Source organism: Tiliqua scincoides, chromosome 2 (genome assembly GCF_035046505.1).
Source record: "Tiliqua scincoides isolate rTilSci1 chromosome 2, rTilSci1.hap2, whole genome shotgun sequence".
In the NCBI taxonomy this organism is placed as follows: Eukaryota; Metazoa; Chordata; class Lepidosauria; order Squamata; family Scincidae; genus Tiliqua; species Tiliqua scincoides.
This window is the reverse complement of record NC_089822.1, coordinates 28,047,513-28,061,853: the sequence shown is the minus strand read 5'-3', so window position 1 is coordinate 28,061,853 and position 14,341 is coordinate 28,047,513. Positions and strand designations below refer to the sequence as shown.

Sequence of the window (14,341 nt, the reverse complement as noted above, 5' to 3'; positions counted from 1 at the left end):
CTTTCTGGAAGATTCTATGAGAGAACTTCTCTATATGAAGGATGGCATAAAGATCATGATGAACTGCTGTTGTATTTGGTCATGTGTATCTGTCATAACTAATACACTAATGGTGATGTATGTGAAGCCATAATCGGGTGACAAGTTAAGGAAAAGATTTTCATTCAACCATGTATCCCCTGCCAGGTGATGAAAGAGTTACCCATCTCCAGAGGCTTTAAAATGAAAATTCCCTCTTTACTATTTATTTAGTACAAATTAACCAAATATTTCTTTTGTGAGCAAGTGAAGAGTGAGTGTGAATGAAATTTTTTTTTGTTTTATTTACATTTGGCTAATATTCCTTAAAGATCAACAAATCTATTTTTTCTTAACTTTAGACCGGTAACAAGGTGCTTCTTTAATGAAGCTTGTGCAGTGTTACCAGCTACAAGACTTTAGAATGAGGAACCATTTGCATGTTCCTCAGTGTTATTTCTAAACTGTCTTTTTCTTCTTAATAATATTAGTGTTTCAATTCCAATATTTAAAAAGGACAATAAATGTAAAGATGAATCTTACAACAAATGCTACATATATTTCAGCAGGTCACAGATATGCTCTATATTCCTCCTTACAAAATGTAAACACATTTTGCACATTAACAAAGCAGCACATCAACACTTTCTCGTAATCACACTGTAAAAGCAGAAGCAAGACCCTAAAGGGAAAAAAAATGGACTCAAAGGTCACAGTGTGTCTGTTTCAGATGATTTTATGCACAAAGTTGTGCATGGTTTTGTCTTTGCAAAAATGCAACTCAGAAATTTTAATTGACAAGCTTCCAGTAGTGGGAAGGTTTGCTCAGCCAAACCGAAACAATCACCACCCTTCATCTAAACACAAAACTACTTCTTGTGGCAACATCACAGCTATCATTTAACCATGAACGCAGTACATGAGCAATGTCTTACAGCAAGGGTGTCAAACTCTTTTCATATAATTGGCTGAAGAGCATTCATGGCACCTCCTGGTGGCAGGAAGTGACATCATTAAGCAGATAATTGCCAGAAATAAGCATTTTGTTCTCACATAGAAATGCATTAGCTGCAAATGACAGAACAGAAAATGTGCAAATCTTGTTCATAATTCCAAGATATTATGAACAATTATGCTGGGAGAGCCCAATTATAATGGGGGCTGGAGAAACTGCTTCCGGGGGACACATCCGGCCCATGGGCCTTATGTTTGACACCCTGTTTTACAGGGTGGGGGGGGGGGAGAAACTGAACAGACTTCACCATGCTGCTGCTTCTTTCATGTATATTAAAATCATATACTTAAGCTATTTCTGCCCAGTGTTGCATATATGCAACAGGGACCAAATGTACATACCTGTGGGCTGGTCAAAAATGGGTTAATGAGAATTCAAGAAACAAACTCAATTCCCTTTCATGCTTAATTTTATTTCAATGTTCTGCAACTGCATAAGTATAAATATTTTTATTCAATATCCAATGGTTCTGACATCCATGGGGATTTCTTAAAGAAAATAAGACTGCAAACACTTTATTGCACAGATCCTAACAAACTTTTTTTTTAATAATCTGATAATCTACAGTAGGAAGTACTACAAAGGGAACATTTTAATATACAATCACACAAAGACTGACAAAAGAGTACACACTTAGGAGGATCTCCAACAATTCACTGTAAGGTATACATCAATGGACAAGGACTACATGAATACAAGTTTAGGTCTACCACATTTCTAAAATGGGGGAAAATATTTGGCAGAAGTGGTAAAGCACTATACAAAATATACATTAAAAGATACATTTGTAAACAAGAGAGCTAAATGTGCATTAAAGGAAATGAGTGGAAGATTTTTAAACACAAGCAGCTGTAAACTATGAAAAACCTCCCAGATAAAAATGTCATGATTTTGGAGTGCATTTGTGTTCGATTTTTTCAACTTCCAAAACACAGATAGAGACAGTGACTGCTAAGACCCTCATTTCAAAATGCTTTCTTTTCCCTTCCAATTATTAATAATTCATGAGTGCATGGAAGGGAAATGAGTGTACTAGCACTGCATGGAAAATTACAGGGACTTGTCAGTAATTTTATTTTCTTAGCAAAGGCCCTTAAAAATGATCCAAATCCCAACTGGATTAGTTCCTTTTCCCCCAAGGAAATGCATTTAACACACTGGTTGTAGTTTATAAGTAACCAATTCATAACTATGTTCTGCTTAGATGAATAAAATTAGGGAAACAAGGAAAATATGTCCTGGAAGGGGGTCAGTATTAAATTATCGTTTTGTGAAGAAATACAGAACAAGGAAACCCTCACAAATTGGTTTATGGATCCCAATCATTTCAGCATATTTATCTGTATACGTCTTTCTGGAGTGCTGCTGTCCAAGTTTCCAACCAAACTTCTGCTCTAAATTCAATCAGACAGATTTGACATATTTCACAATACACAAAATTCAAATAAGGCTTAGCAAAAAAAAAAAAGGGACACTGACATTCTAGCACCAAATAGCTCCAACAGGTCCCTTCCTTTTGTTTTATTTTATTTTTTTTACAAAAATCCCAGCCTTTTCATTAAAAAAAATTACATTTACTACGTCTTTTACATACAAATAAAGACCATAGTACAAGATGTACAGAGCTACTTAAAGTATTTCAAAAAGAATGCAAAACCTAGGATGACTTGCTAAAAACAGCAAGCTACAACATAAGGCCCCAGCTAGGTAATATAATGTTATCAGATGTTATCTAGATATGAGGCTGATAACATTCTCCCCCCCCCACTTCAACCAGGTTTATCATAAAATAGAAAAGAAAGCTGAATCGCTAAGTGTTCAAATCTACCTATGATGATAATGAAGATTACTCAAATTCATTAACTTAAATAGAAAATTTAACACATGTGCTTTGATCTGCACCCCACACCATAAAAGGCCTGAATCTGACCTGAATCTAGAGAACAGAAATTAAACTCAGTAAGACTCTGAAGTCTCTGTCTACGACAAGATGAAGGGAAAAGATACACAGGGAAGCTCCATTTGACCAGAAGCCATACTGTGAACTGGATGGATTGAGAATGATTACAGAAACTCTTCCCTTCATCTATCACCAGACAATACCCTAAGCAAAAGGCAAATCACGCATATTGAAGAGCTGCAGTCAGTGTTCCCTTCAAGCAGCATGGCTGGGAAGCCCTGGGAAACCGAGCTCCACACAGCTTAGACCTCTTTGCTCCCAGAAGTTTGGTGATAATGCATGACATCCTCACTAACGGCTCCGTTGCAGCAGCCAAAGGGGTCTGCATACCAGCACAGTCCTCTCAGAGGGATTATGGGTTATAGTTTGGTATTTCAACAATACTATCACCTTCCAGCTCTTGATTAATACACAGATACCCCCTTGAGTTATAATTTCTTAAACATTCAGTAGACCTTTGAACAAATGAGGCACCTCTGTCCTTCCATCAAACCTGTATAGTTGTGAGTTCAGCCTAGGCCCAAGTTTTAGACATTCTGCTTCTTCTTAGATTACGGCAAACCCAGTGGAGAAAGCAATGGTCATTTAAAAGGTAAACACTGCAGACAGCAGAAAAGTGGAGGGGCAACATTCAAAACAATGCACGCAATTAAGTATGTACAGAGAATTGGTTCCCCTCTAATGCGTCTTTTAAATTGTAAAATTATTTTTTGTACAAATACAGTATATGTTAACAGTTTAACCGGTTACATTTGGGAAGGCATTTTGAGGAAAAAAAGTGTCCTTTCTTTACACACCCTGCTTAAGCGGCGCTGAAAGTTTCTCTGCAAGAAAATACACACAGTGCTGATTTCTGAAGGTAAGACAAGACAGGGCAGGGCAGGTTTTCGCAAAGAAGTTCCATTTGTCCTTTTTGCCATCAGGCCTTTTTGTGAGGACTGCTTCGTGAGGTGTCTTTGCCTCGCCTCTGCCGGGCAGAGTCTTTGTCAGAAGGAAGTGCATGAAGAGAGTCAGCTGGAGTCCCTGGCTTTGGCAACTCTTTACCTACATTCTGTTTCCTTGCAGAAGTCTGAGGGGCCGTGGGCTCTTTTCCCTTTGTGTCCACAGTGTTTGAAGAGTGCGGCTTCTCTTGGCTTTTCAGTTTTCCCCCTACATCTGAAGCAGGGACATGCTCTTCCACAGGGGGAGCAGTACAACGCAGGCCCAACAGTGAAAAGCCTGCAGTTATTTCAGCCAAGTCGTCTGCTAGAGAGGCGCTGGTTGGGTTTTTCACTGCCCTGCTGCTCACTGCAAGTGGTTCCAGCGGCCCCAGCTTAGCCTTTGCTGAAGGCAAAACAAGGGCTTCCTGTCTGCTTTCGGGGGAGGTGGAGGGGCAGTCATGCAGCTTTGTTGTGACTGCAGCTGCGCGACATGAACTCTGCAAAGCTGCTGAAGTCGACTGTTTACCTGTGTGCTGCTTGTTCGCCTCTGCAGGCTGTTTGTGACTCATGTGTCCTTTTCCCTTAGTGTCTTGAGCGTTCCTGCCACCCAGGACTGCCTTTTCCGCTGCTCTCCCCCTGGCATCACAGTTAGTAAAGGAAAGGCTTGGATCGGATTTCCCATGATCATTCTGAAAATAAAGTGCATCGGTGCGTTTTTTCCCTTCAGGTTGCCTTTCTGCAGAGGTGCTCTGGTCGCCTGGGGTCTTGTCTACCTGTTTGTTCAGCAAAGAAAACTCTTTTGTAGCTGACATCTTTGAAGGTGCGCTTTGCTTGGTGCGCATGCAGAGCGGCTTTTGATCAACAGGGTCGCTGCTGCTGGACACCTCTTGCCTCTGAAAATGCTTAGTGTTCTCTGGCACTAATGCTGCTGCTGCTTGACTTCTGCTGGAGGATTTAAGATGTTTTTCAGGCCCAGCGCTATTGATTTGGACTGGGGGCTCTGACCCATGTTCTATAACCAGATGCCTTTCTACCTGGATATGCTCATTATTTAGCTTTCTTTGAGAGCTTGCAGGGCAGGAAAGAGAATCAAGTGCAGTCTTATTGACACTTTTGCCTTCCTTCCTGGAGCCAGCCAAAACCTGAACGCTCATTTCTTTCTCTTTTACACTTGCAGCTATTTGTTTTTGTGTCAATGACAATTTGTCAAAATGTTTTGATTTAGAGGAACAAGTGTCAGGGACTTGCCTAGATTTAACAGTGCTATTTTCCGCACAATATGCAGGCCTGACACTATCTTGGTTGCTAAAAAACATAGGACCAACTGGTACAGATTGCCTGTTGCCTGTTTCCTTTACAGATGGAGCATCAGAATTACCACCTTGCTGTCGAGAAGCAAAGCCAGGGCCTTTGTCCCCAGTTGGAGGCTGTGCATTTTTGGACTGCTTCTGTTCTTTTGCCCCCAAATCTCGAACACTTTCCTTTTGCAAAGCTATACCCAAGATAGGTTTTTCTGTTCTAACATAATTAGCATCTGATGGTGTTTGGAATGACTTTTGAAGAAGAGAAGCTTCAGGTTTGAAATACACATTAGCTTTCTGTATGCCAAACTCAGATGCTGCAGGTTCTCTAGTTGTATTATCATCCTCTTTTACAGACTGTTTGGGCACATCTTTGGACTTCACCCTTGAGCCCGTTACCTGCACTTTTGCTGTTCCGCGCATTTGTAGATGAGCAGCTGAATCAACAGAGCACTTCTGAATGCGTTTAGTGTCTTGGTTTGGGGTTGTTTCTGTAACAGATCTCTTAGCTAGTGAATCATCAATGACCTCAGGCTTTTCTGGAAGCATGTCATTGCTCCGTTGAGCCCTTGCATGGCTGTCAAACACTTCTTTTGAGGCGCTCTTCTCTTTTGGTTTGGCTTTTTCAGAGATGCTCTGTGCGGCGACAGACCTGCTGGCTGTTAGGGCTGAACTCTGAGTTGGGGGACAAGTAGATTTAGTCTCATTTGCCGTAAATTGGATTATCCCTTTCTTTTGGTTAGCCATTCTCACAGAAAGGTCACAGTTAGCACCGAGACTAGTTTTTTCTGACTGTGGTTCAATGGACACAGCTGTTGCTGGTGAGTTTGGAATACTTTTAATTGGCTTTGAACAGTGGACATCCAATAGATCAGATGCGCAAGACCTAGATTGCTGGAAGGTGAGTGACTTTGCTTTCTGATAAGTTGACTCAACTATCACACTGTTGCCACCTTGGCATCCAACTGGTAGGGCACACCTAGTATCACTTTTGGCATTCTGGCCTCCTGAAAATGCACATGAAGACACCTCTGTCTTTGAAGCCTGGGGCCCTGAAAGTAAAGCAATATCTAATGTGCCTTCAATTGGTTTCAAGCAAGATACAGATCTCCCTTCCAGTTTATACTCAGAAGGACTCTTTCTAACAGGAGACTCAGTGGAAATCAGCGGTGGTTTCTCCATGCCAGTTTCTGCTCTACCATTCAGGACTTTGAGGGGAACAAAAGGAACAGAGCTCATCTGAGCTGCAGGAGCACAGCTGACAAATGATCGGCTTTCAGCTACCAAGCTGGAATCCTGCTGTATGCTTATAGGTCTGATTGCATTGAGCTGATGACATTCATGTACACTTGAAGTCAGTTTGGACTTTAGCGCTGGGCAAGGGCAATCATCTTTTTCTTCAAAGGACATTTTCTTCCGAAGATAATCAATATTTGCAACCTTATTATCTAATCTTTCGAATTTGACAAATTCTTTTGTGGGGGTGGTTTTATCTCCACTTTCTCCCTTTCCATTCAACACATAGTCAGGTGAATGAGGCAGTATATCTTGCACGGAACATGGAGGGAGAAGTCTTTTGAAGTCGTAAGACAAATGACTGAGTTCATTAAGTGCATGTCCGTGACATGGGGTGCATGCATCTGAAGCAATACTGTCATTTGATCTCATATTTGCGTTCTTTTGAAGGGTGTCTTTTAGCATGTCACCTACTGATTGGGTCTCCAGAATTGCTATTTTCATTTCAAAGTGATTTGATCTTTCCAAAGGTTTCGGAAATGTCTTCTTGCTTTCCCCCTGGCATGTGGTAACAAGATTTTCTGATTCGCCAAAGTGTTCGTGTATGCTGCTTGCCTTTTGCAAATGTTCTTGTTTCTCACCCAGCTCTTGTTTTTTCATAACTATCTTGACCTTTAATTTTTCTCTATCCAGCTCATCAATAGATTCTTGTCTGCCCAGCTTTCTGGAAATGGGGCGTTTCAAGCAACCTTGTTCAGCAGGTCTCACTCGAGTGAGCGATGGGGCATCCAACACATTCTCCTCCAGGCTCTGAAGAGTTATATCTCGTTGAGACACTTCTCTATTAACTTCTTCCTGAGTTACTTCCAGGCTATGCTTGCGGGAGCACAAGTGTTTCTTGTCACAGCCATAAGAAGGAGCCAGTTTCTCTTCAGACTGAACCCTCTTGAGCAAGGGAGACCTTGGAGGCTCAGCACTCTTCGGTCGAACTATGTGCCTGACAATCGTGGGAGGGGAGTGCATTTTACTAGGGAAGGCCTGAGCTATTTTTGTGTTTCCAATTGAGTGCCCTAGCAAAGGCGATGGGGACCGCTGAGGAGATGTTGGCTGAGGTGTTGGGGAAGGAGTCCGTGCCAAAGGTGATAGAGGAATGCTGCCAGCTGATTTACGTCTTCCTGATCTGTATCTTTGCCCACCAAGTTTGGGACCCAAACCATGAAGTGTGCTGGGTCTGATATGCCCTGAGCCAGCTGGAGAATTGGGTGCACTTGAGCTCGGGGAGCTACTCTGAGAAGAATTTGTACCTGGGAAGAGAAACAAATAAAACTTAATTAGCTTCTTCACTCCACGTCTGGAAAAGAATGACAAAAGAAAGTTTTTCTATACAATGTACAGAACAGGAAAGCATTTGTCAAAGGCAGTACAGTTTGCAAATTAATGGCCTTGAACATTTGTACAACTTGGGATTTCCTTGTTTGCTTTTCCCCTTTGCGTTTGCATGACTGAATCTGACCTATTTCTGACTTGATCCATATTGCCTCCTTTAATATATGTATAACCTGTGCCAAAAATATGGATTAGTAGCTCTTTCAGAAGCTTTAATAACATGACTGAGTAGCTTAGCCTTTGGTCTATGAAAGTAGAATCTTGGACTCTGTTCACTGCTAAGAACTTCCATAATTTTTGACAGAAATCTCTGGGCAATGAAGTTAAAAAATAATAGCAAAACACAAGCACTTGCATTGGACTAGGTTTTGCTAATGTAAGAATGTACAGGGGCAGCTCCTCCACTAGGTCAGATTTCAAAGCTGGTACTTTTTACTCTCTAAAACTTAAGCTCTATTTCCTGAGGGGATAGCAGATTTATCTGCTCCACTAAAGTGAATGGGGAAACCTGCACAACACTTTGTGAACATCTCTCTCTCTCCCCCCCTCTTTTTTTTCACTGAGTATTTCCATTCTCACAAACTTACCTGAGGGGAAATCAGGGGTGGAGCGGAGGCTTGGTGTTGGTGAACGAGGAGACAAGCTATGAGTTGGAGAGCCAGGCAAGCTCTCTCCAGACGAGAGAGATCGGTTCAGGCAGGAGAAACTCCGACTAGTATGAAGTAGGGGTGAAGGTTGTTTGGCCAGCTTTTTGAAGAGAGATCTTCTCCTAATGTGAAGACAAAGAACTTTTGTAAAACATGTGCTCCTTGCAACATATCACAAGCTGAAGCATCATATCTCAGTATTATTCCCTCTTCCTAAAGGAGCAAGTATTATAGGACTGCCAGATGTATTCTAACCAGATGCAAAATTTGAGTGACAAAGGTATTCTCTTTCAACCCGTTATTGCTGCAGGCAAAAACTGAAACAAAATAAATCTCCAAACTCTGAAAAATGTCTGCCAAACAACTATGTGCCACTACATTATATAGGATTCAATCCAGGCACCAATGCTAAGTGCTAAAAATTATGGATTTCTGCTCAGTGGTGGGGCAGGAAACTCATGCTGGCAACATATTTGTTTACTTATAATAAAATCGCTCCAATCACTGCTAGTGGTGCAATAGCAGGGATAGGTGTTTTGCATTATAGATACATTAACATGATAGGCACCAGCAATGTGACTGAAGAGCACACTGGATTGCCACTACTGCCAAAGAAAACTACCACAAGGGAAAAGCTCATCTTGACAGCAATGGTAGTAGCAAGGAGGACTTCCTGGAAGTCATCATTTTTTCACCAAGGCCTCAGGTGTTTGTTATGGGTCCTTTGATAGCCAATCCCAAAAAGATTTTTTTTTGTTCTGTGAAATTTAAGAAAGCATTTGTTCAGTGCTGTAAAAAACGCATGTAACAAGGCATGTCTTATATGATCTACAATATAAATGTATAAATATATAAAGCATAATACACATTGTGAGATTCAAATATAGAAGCGTTCCTAGTTTGAAGATGTCTGCTTCAACATGCCATTCAATCTGGAAGATTTTAGAATATATTTAAAATGAGGAGGGTGGAAAATCTAGTATATATTTGAATGGGAAGATCATCCATGCCCATTGTGGGAACAACCTGAGTAACTGAAAGGGGGATAAAAAACCCTCTCCTTGAAGATGCAGAAACATGCTTCCACAAACATTAAGGATTGATTATGTACTAAGCAGCTAGTACTCACCGTTCCAGACTCTCCTTCTTTTTTGTTTTCTTACTGCGTCTAACCATTCGACCCCTGTAGCTATTTTTTCTGGCTGGTCCTGTTTTTATTGAAGTATTCTCAAAGGGAGTTGTAGTAATCGACACTTTATTACCACTCTGCCAAAATAAAAATTTCCAAGGAGTAAGTCATTATTGTATGATTTTTCTTTCAGACAGAACAGACTCAAGGGATGGGTGCTGTTTCCAGTTGATGGCCATTCATGGTTGATGGCCATTTCTGTCTTCAAGAAATTTTTTCCTGGGTAACTTTCAGCTAGCAATCCTTGGTCTTTATTGGTCTCACCCAAACTACCATCCCCCTTATTATTCTAGTCCAGGGGTGTCCAAACATTTTGGCAGGAGGTCCACATCATCTCTCTGACACTGTGTTGGGGGCCAGGAAAAAAGGAATTAATTTACATTTCAAATCTGAATAAATTTACATAAATGAATATATTAGAGATGGAACTTATATGAATGAATGAACGTTGTGCAATAGTTCAAGGCCTATAAAAGGGCTTGCACAAAGTAAGGTTGGCCTTTTATGTCGCTGCCACTGCTGCATCACAGAAGTGAAATAGCAAGCAGTGGAGAGAGCCCTCATCCCACAACTCATGCGAGCGATTGAACAGTTGTCCTCACACTGACAGCAGTTGCATTGGGCCAGCACAGGCTCCAGCAAGTCTCTGGAGGGCCAGAAGCTCCGCGCAGGCACTTGGGAGTCCCTGAGGGCTTAAAAGTGGCCCCTGGGCCAGGGTTTGGGAACCCCTGTTCTAGTTCTTGACCTGGCTATGTTTAGGTACAGCTTGTTCAGTCCTGCCTCTGGACTACAACATACTAATTATCTGCAATAAATGGTAATGTATAATGGCAATAATATAGGGAGGAATACTTCAAGCGCCAACAAGTTGAATGAGATTGGTTCCAGCATTAGATTTCATTAGAAGAAGCACTGAGAACCTGACTTCATTTGCCTAGTGCAGACATTTGCAGGTCTGAATGTTTTAATGAGAGCAATGGGGTTTTTTTGTTTTTCCAATATTTATGTGATCAGAGGGATTCTGAAAAGCAGTGACCTGAATCCAAAGAACTGCACTAGCTCTTCATGCCTTTTAACTTTGGAGCTGTATTCCTTGCAGACCAGATGCACATGCTGCATGACAAATCTCTTTTGAAATGGAAGGGACTTTTGCAAACATATTGTGATATGCCATGGCAGTCTGCTATTCAAAGGAAAGAACATTCCATTGGTATGCTGGAGTATTTTGGTGCACACAAACTAAGCACGATACCAGTCACAGAAGATTTGAGTCACACAACCTTGTCAATGCATCACTGCTGCCAGTAAACACTCAAATCCACCACACATTGAACAGTTGACAGTATTTTGACAACTGTTCTGCAAACGAAATAGCTGTGGTCTGAGCATACTAAAGGTGAAATTACATTCATATGTTGACAAGTTCATGTAACTAGGCCCTAAGAGATATTCAATTGCCTCCATATCCACAGATCTGGCTCCCCTGGACCCACGTTGAGCCAGACTCTGGCCCCACCTGCACAGGAGCACCTGCACTGGGAAGCTACAGAGGGCTTCCCTGGGGCTCAGAATGCATTAAAAGGCATAAAAACATCACTTCCCATTTCACTTGAAAATGCAGCTACCAAGGCCCCACCTCTGCACCATACAAAAACCCTATTTTTAAAAAGGCAAGAACCCTGTCTGTAGGCTTTCATTAAAGAAAATGATCTAGATGTAACAGCAGCAGGAGTGAAAGTATAACCACCAAAGTACATGCTTCATATTTTTTCTCATTAATACAGAACATACAGTAGGAACAGGGTGTGGACATCTTCACTTATTTAGAGGAAAGAGTACATAAGAACATAAGAACATAAGAACAGCCCCACTGGATCAGGCCATAGGCCCATCTAGTCCAGCTTCCTGTATCTCACAGCGGCCCACCAAATGCCCCAGGGAGCACACCAGATAACAAGAGACCTCATCCTGGTGCTCTCCCCTACATCTGGCATTCTGACTTAACCCATTCCTAAAATCAGGAGGTTGCGCATACACATCATGGCTTGTACCCCATAATGGATTTTTCTTCCAGAAACTCGTCCAATCCCCTTTTAAAGGCGTCTAGGCTAGACGCCAGCACCACATCCTGTGGCAAGGAGTTCCACAGACCGACCACGCGCTGAGTAAAGAAATATTTTCTTTTGTCTGTCCTAACCCGCCCAACACTCAATTTTAGTGGATGTCCCCTGGTTCTGGTATTATGTGAGAGTGTAAAGAGCATCTCCCTATCCACTCTGTCCATCCCCTGCATAATTTTGTATGTCTCAATCATGTCCCCCCTCAAGCGTCTCTTTTCTAGGCTGAAGAGGCCCAAACGCCGTAGCCTTTCCTCATAAGGAAGGTGCCCCAGCCCCGTAATCATCTTAGTCGCTCTCTTTTGCACCTTTTCCATTTCCACTATGTCTTTTTTGAGATGCGGCGACCAGAACTGGAGAGTCAATACAAACATCTCATACCTTGTGAAAAAAATAATGGTTGCGCTCTTAGCTATATTCTCAAATACATACTCTTTCACCACCTGCCGGATTGAAGCTGTATCTACTTTAGAACAGTCATCTGAGTAATCTATTTTCAGTAAATATCAGAAACAATTGTTTCTGTTGTACAAGGTGACAAAACAGTAGAGGTCATCCACTATTCAATCAGCAGCTGAAAAAGTCCTCTACTGTTTTTGTGGTAGCGTGAAAGCATATTACAGCAAAGTTATATCCAGCACATGATTGCTACTAAAAGGGAAAAGATCAGAGTGCAACTGAAAAGACCAGCTGTTGAACACAATACAGCAGTGATATTTGTCAAGTGATATCAGAAACACTGAATGAGGATAAAATAGGATTACACAGTCCAAAAGATAGATAATTGCAAGGAGGAGTGCTTCATTTTATATCATTACACCTTTGTTAGTTTTCTCTTCATTGACTTGGGAATGCATCACTAGCTCCTTTGCCTGCTGCCTGCCCTGTCTTCAGGAGGGGAACATTTAGGCCTCAGCTTTATTAAGTGTAAGTGGTTTTACCAATTCTTCAACTTCTAGCAATTTTCCAGTTGACTAGCCAAATACACCGAGATGTTGAGGGCAACTAAGGAAGTGTTATAACAGAGTTATTTATAGTTTTTGAAAGCTCCTCTAGTTTTAAAGAGATATGTGTGAAAGACACACACAGTTTGAACAAAACATTCAGTGCAACTTTTCTAAATCTTTTATGTTTTATATAAATCAGGGCAAACATGCTTGGAAAAAATACTTGTTAATCGCTCATGCTAGACTAGTTTTATTTTAACTGCCAATCAAACAGGAGGACACAATTTAAGCACTTCGGGAGTGCAGACTGCACTAGATGACACCCTTGGGGGAAGTGGCCAAAATGGTCAAAACCTTGGTTTTTAGGATGGTTAGGATATATAACCATCATATATATCATTTGATAGGTAATTTAATGCAGAATGCAATGAAACACACCGTGCTGAATGATCTACATTCTATCAAAAGGTATAGCCAATTAACCAGAAAAAGAAAAAACTGCCTTATGCAACAAAAAGTGGATTTCCTTAACTCAAAACTGACCAATGAGATTAATTGACCTGAGAGACAATTAGGTGATATTGCACCACCTTTATGACACAGAAAGAAACCAATAAAATGTTAGTATGAGTCAGCTCTCATCTCCATGTATCAGAGCTAAAACTAGAACTCTTATTCAGTTGCGTGAGTGTCATCAAGTTGGCCACTGGTATTTTGTTGGTTACTCATTTGTTGGGTGACCAGTATTGTTATATATTAAAATAAAGTTAATGGGGGTTACACCAACCCTAGTGATGCCACTGCATTTAGAATGCGCATATTATATTGCAATTTATTCTGTATGGTCTGGTACGGGAGGAGGTTCATCATGTGGGTGATGCAATGAGCTCTCCAGGTGATGAACACCTAAGTGATGCCTGGGGAGGATATATGACACATGTCAAAGATGTGGGGGAATATATGGTACATGTCAAAGACATTAGATTTTCCACTGTAAGCCAAGTCTTTCACTGAATTTGTGAGTCTATATCTACCACCATGTTATTGCTGCAGTCAAATAGGTGATTCCTGCGAAAATCAGCTGATAGCCCAGACATATGTATGTTGCTACCTCTAGTAATAACCAGATCCCAGAATAAAATGTATATGCTGATTAAAAGAAAGATAAAGGTTCTGACTTATAGGTTTAAATAGTATTATACCTTTAGCAACAGTTCTATAACTTCAGTGTGAACAAGGCCATGTACTGGCTCTCCATTGATATGTGTGATCAGATCACCAGCTTTCAGCCCAGCTTGATAAGCTGGACTTCCTTCTTCAACATTCTAGGGATCAAAGAAAAAACAAACAAAAACTTATATTTTTGAACAATAACTGCTGTTTTCTTGCAGTTATAAAACACATATAACTCTCTTGGTCCTGCTCTCTCTCCCCCCCCCCCCCCACAACATATATGCACTCATTCTGTTTTTACCTATTTGGTTGTAGAAACACAAAACACATTGTCACAGCTTTCATGTAAATAAAAAACTGGAGGACCTAAGTTCTTATTAACGTATTTGTTATTCAAATTTTACATTTTGGTTAAAATGTGTGACTACAGTT

General features: G+C 41.0%; 1 protein-coding gene across 5 annotated transcripts in view; it reads right to left on the bottom strand.

The window, feature by feature from the left end:
* Window positions 1-1,431: 1,431 nt before the first annotated feature.
* MAST4 (microtubule associated serine/threonine kinase family member 4) overlaps window positions 1,432-14,341 on the bottom strand; it is a 248,515-nt gene continuing 235,605 nt past the window's right edge. For all 5 annotated transcript variants that reach the window (XM_066616677.1, XM_066616679.1, XM_066616680.1 and 2 more), the window contains 4 exons: window positions 13,939-14,061; window positions 9,613-9,749; window positions 8,424-8,605; window positions 1,432-7,754 (listed from right to left, as the gene is read on the bottom strand). In XM_066616677.1, coding sequence (XP_066472774.1) covers window positions 3,913-7,754; window positions 8,424-8,605; window positions 9,613-9,749; window positions 13,939-14,061 — 4,284 coding nt within the window. In that variant the 3' untranslated portion in view covers window positions 1,432-3,912. The remainder of the gene's footprint in view (window positions 7,755-8,423; window positions 8,606-9,612; window positions 9,750-13,938; window positions 14,062-14,341) is intronic.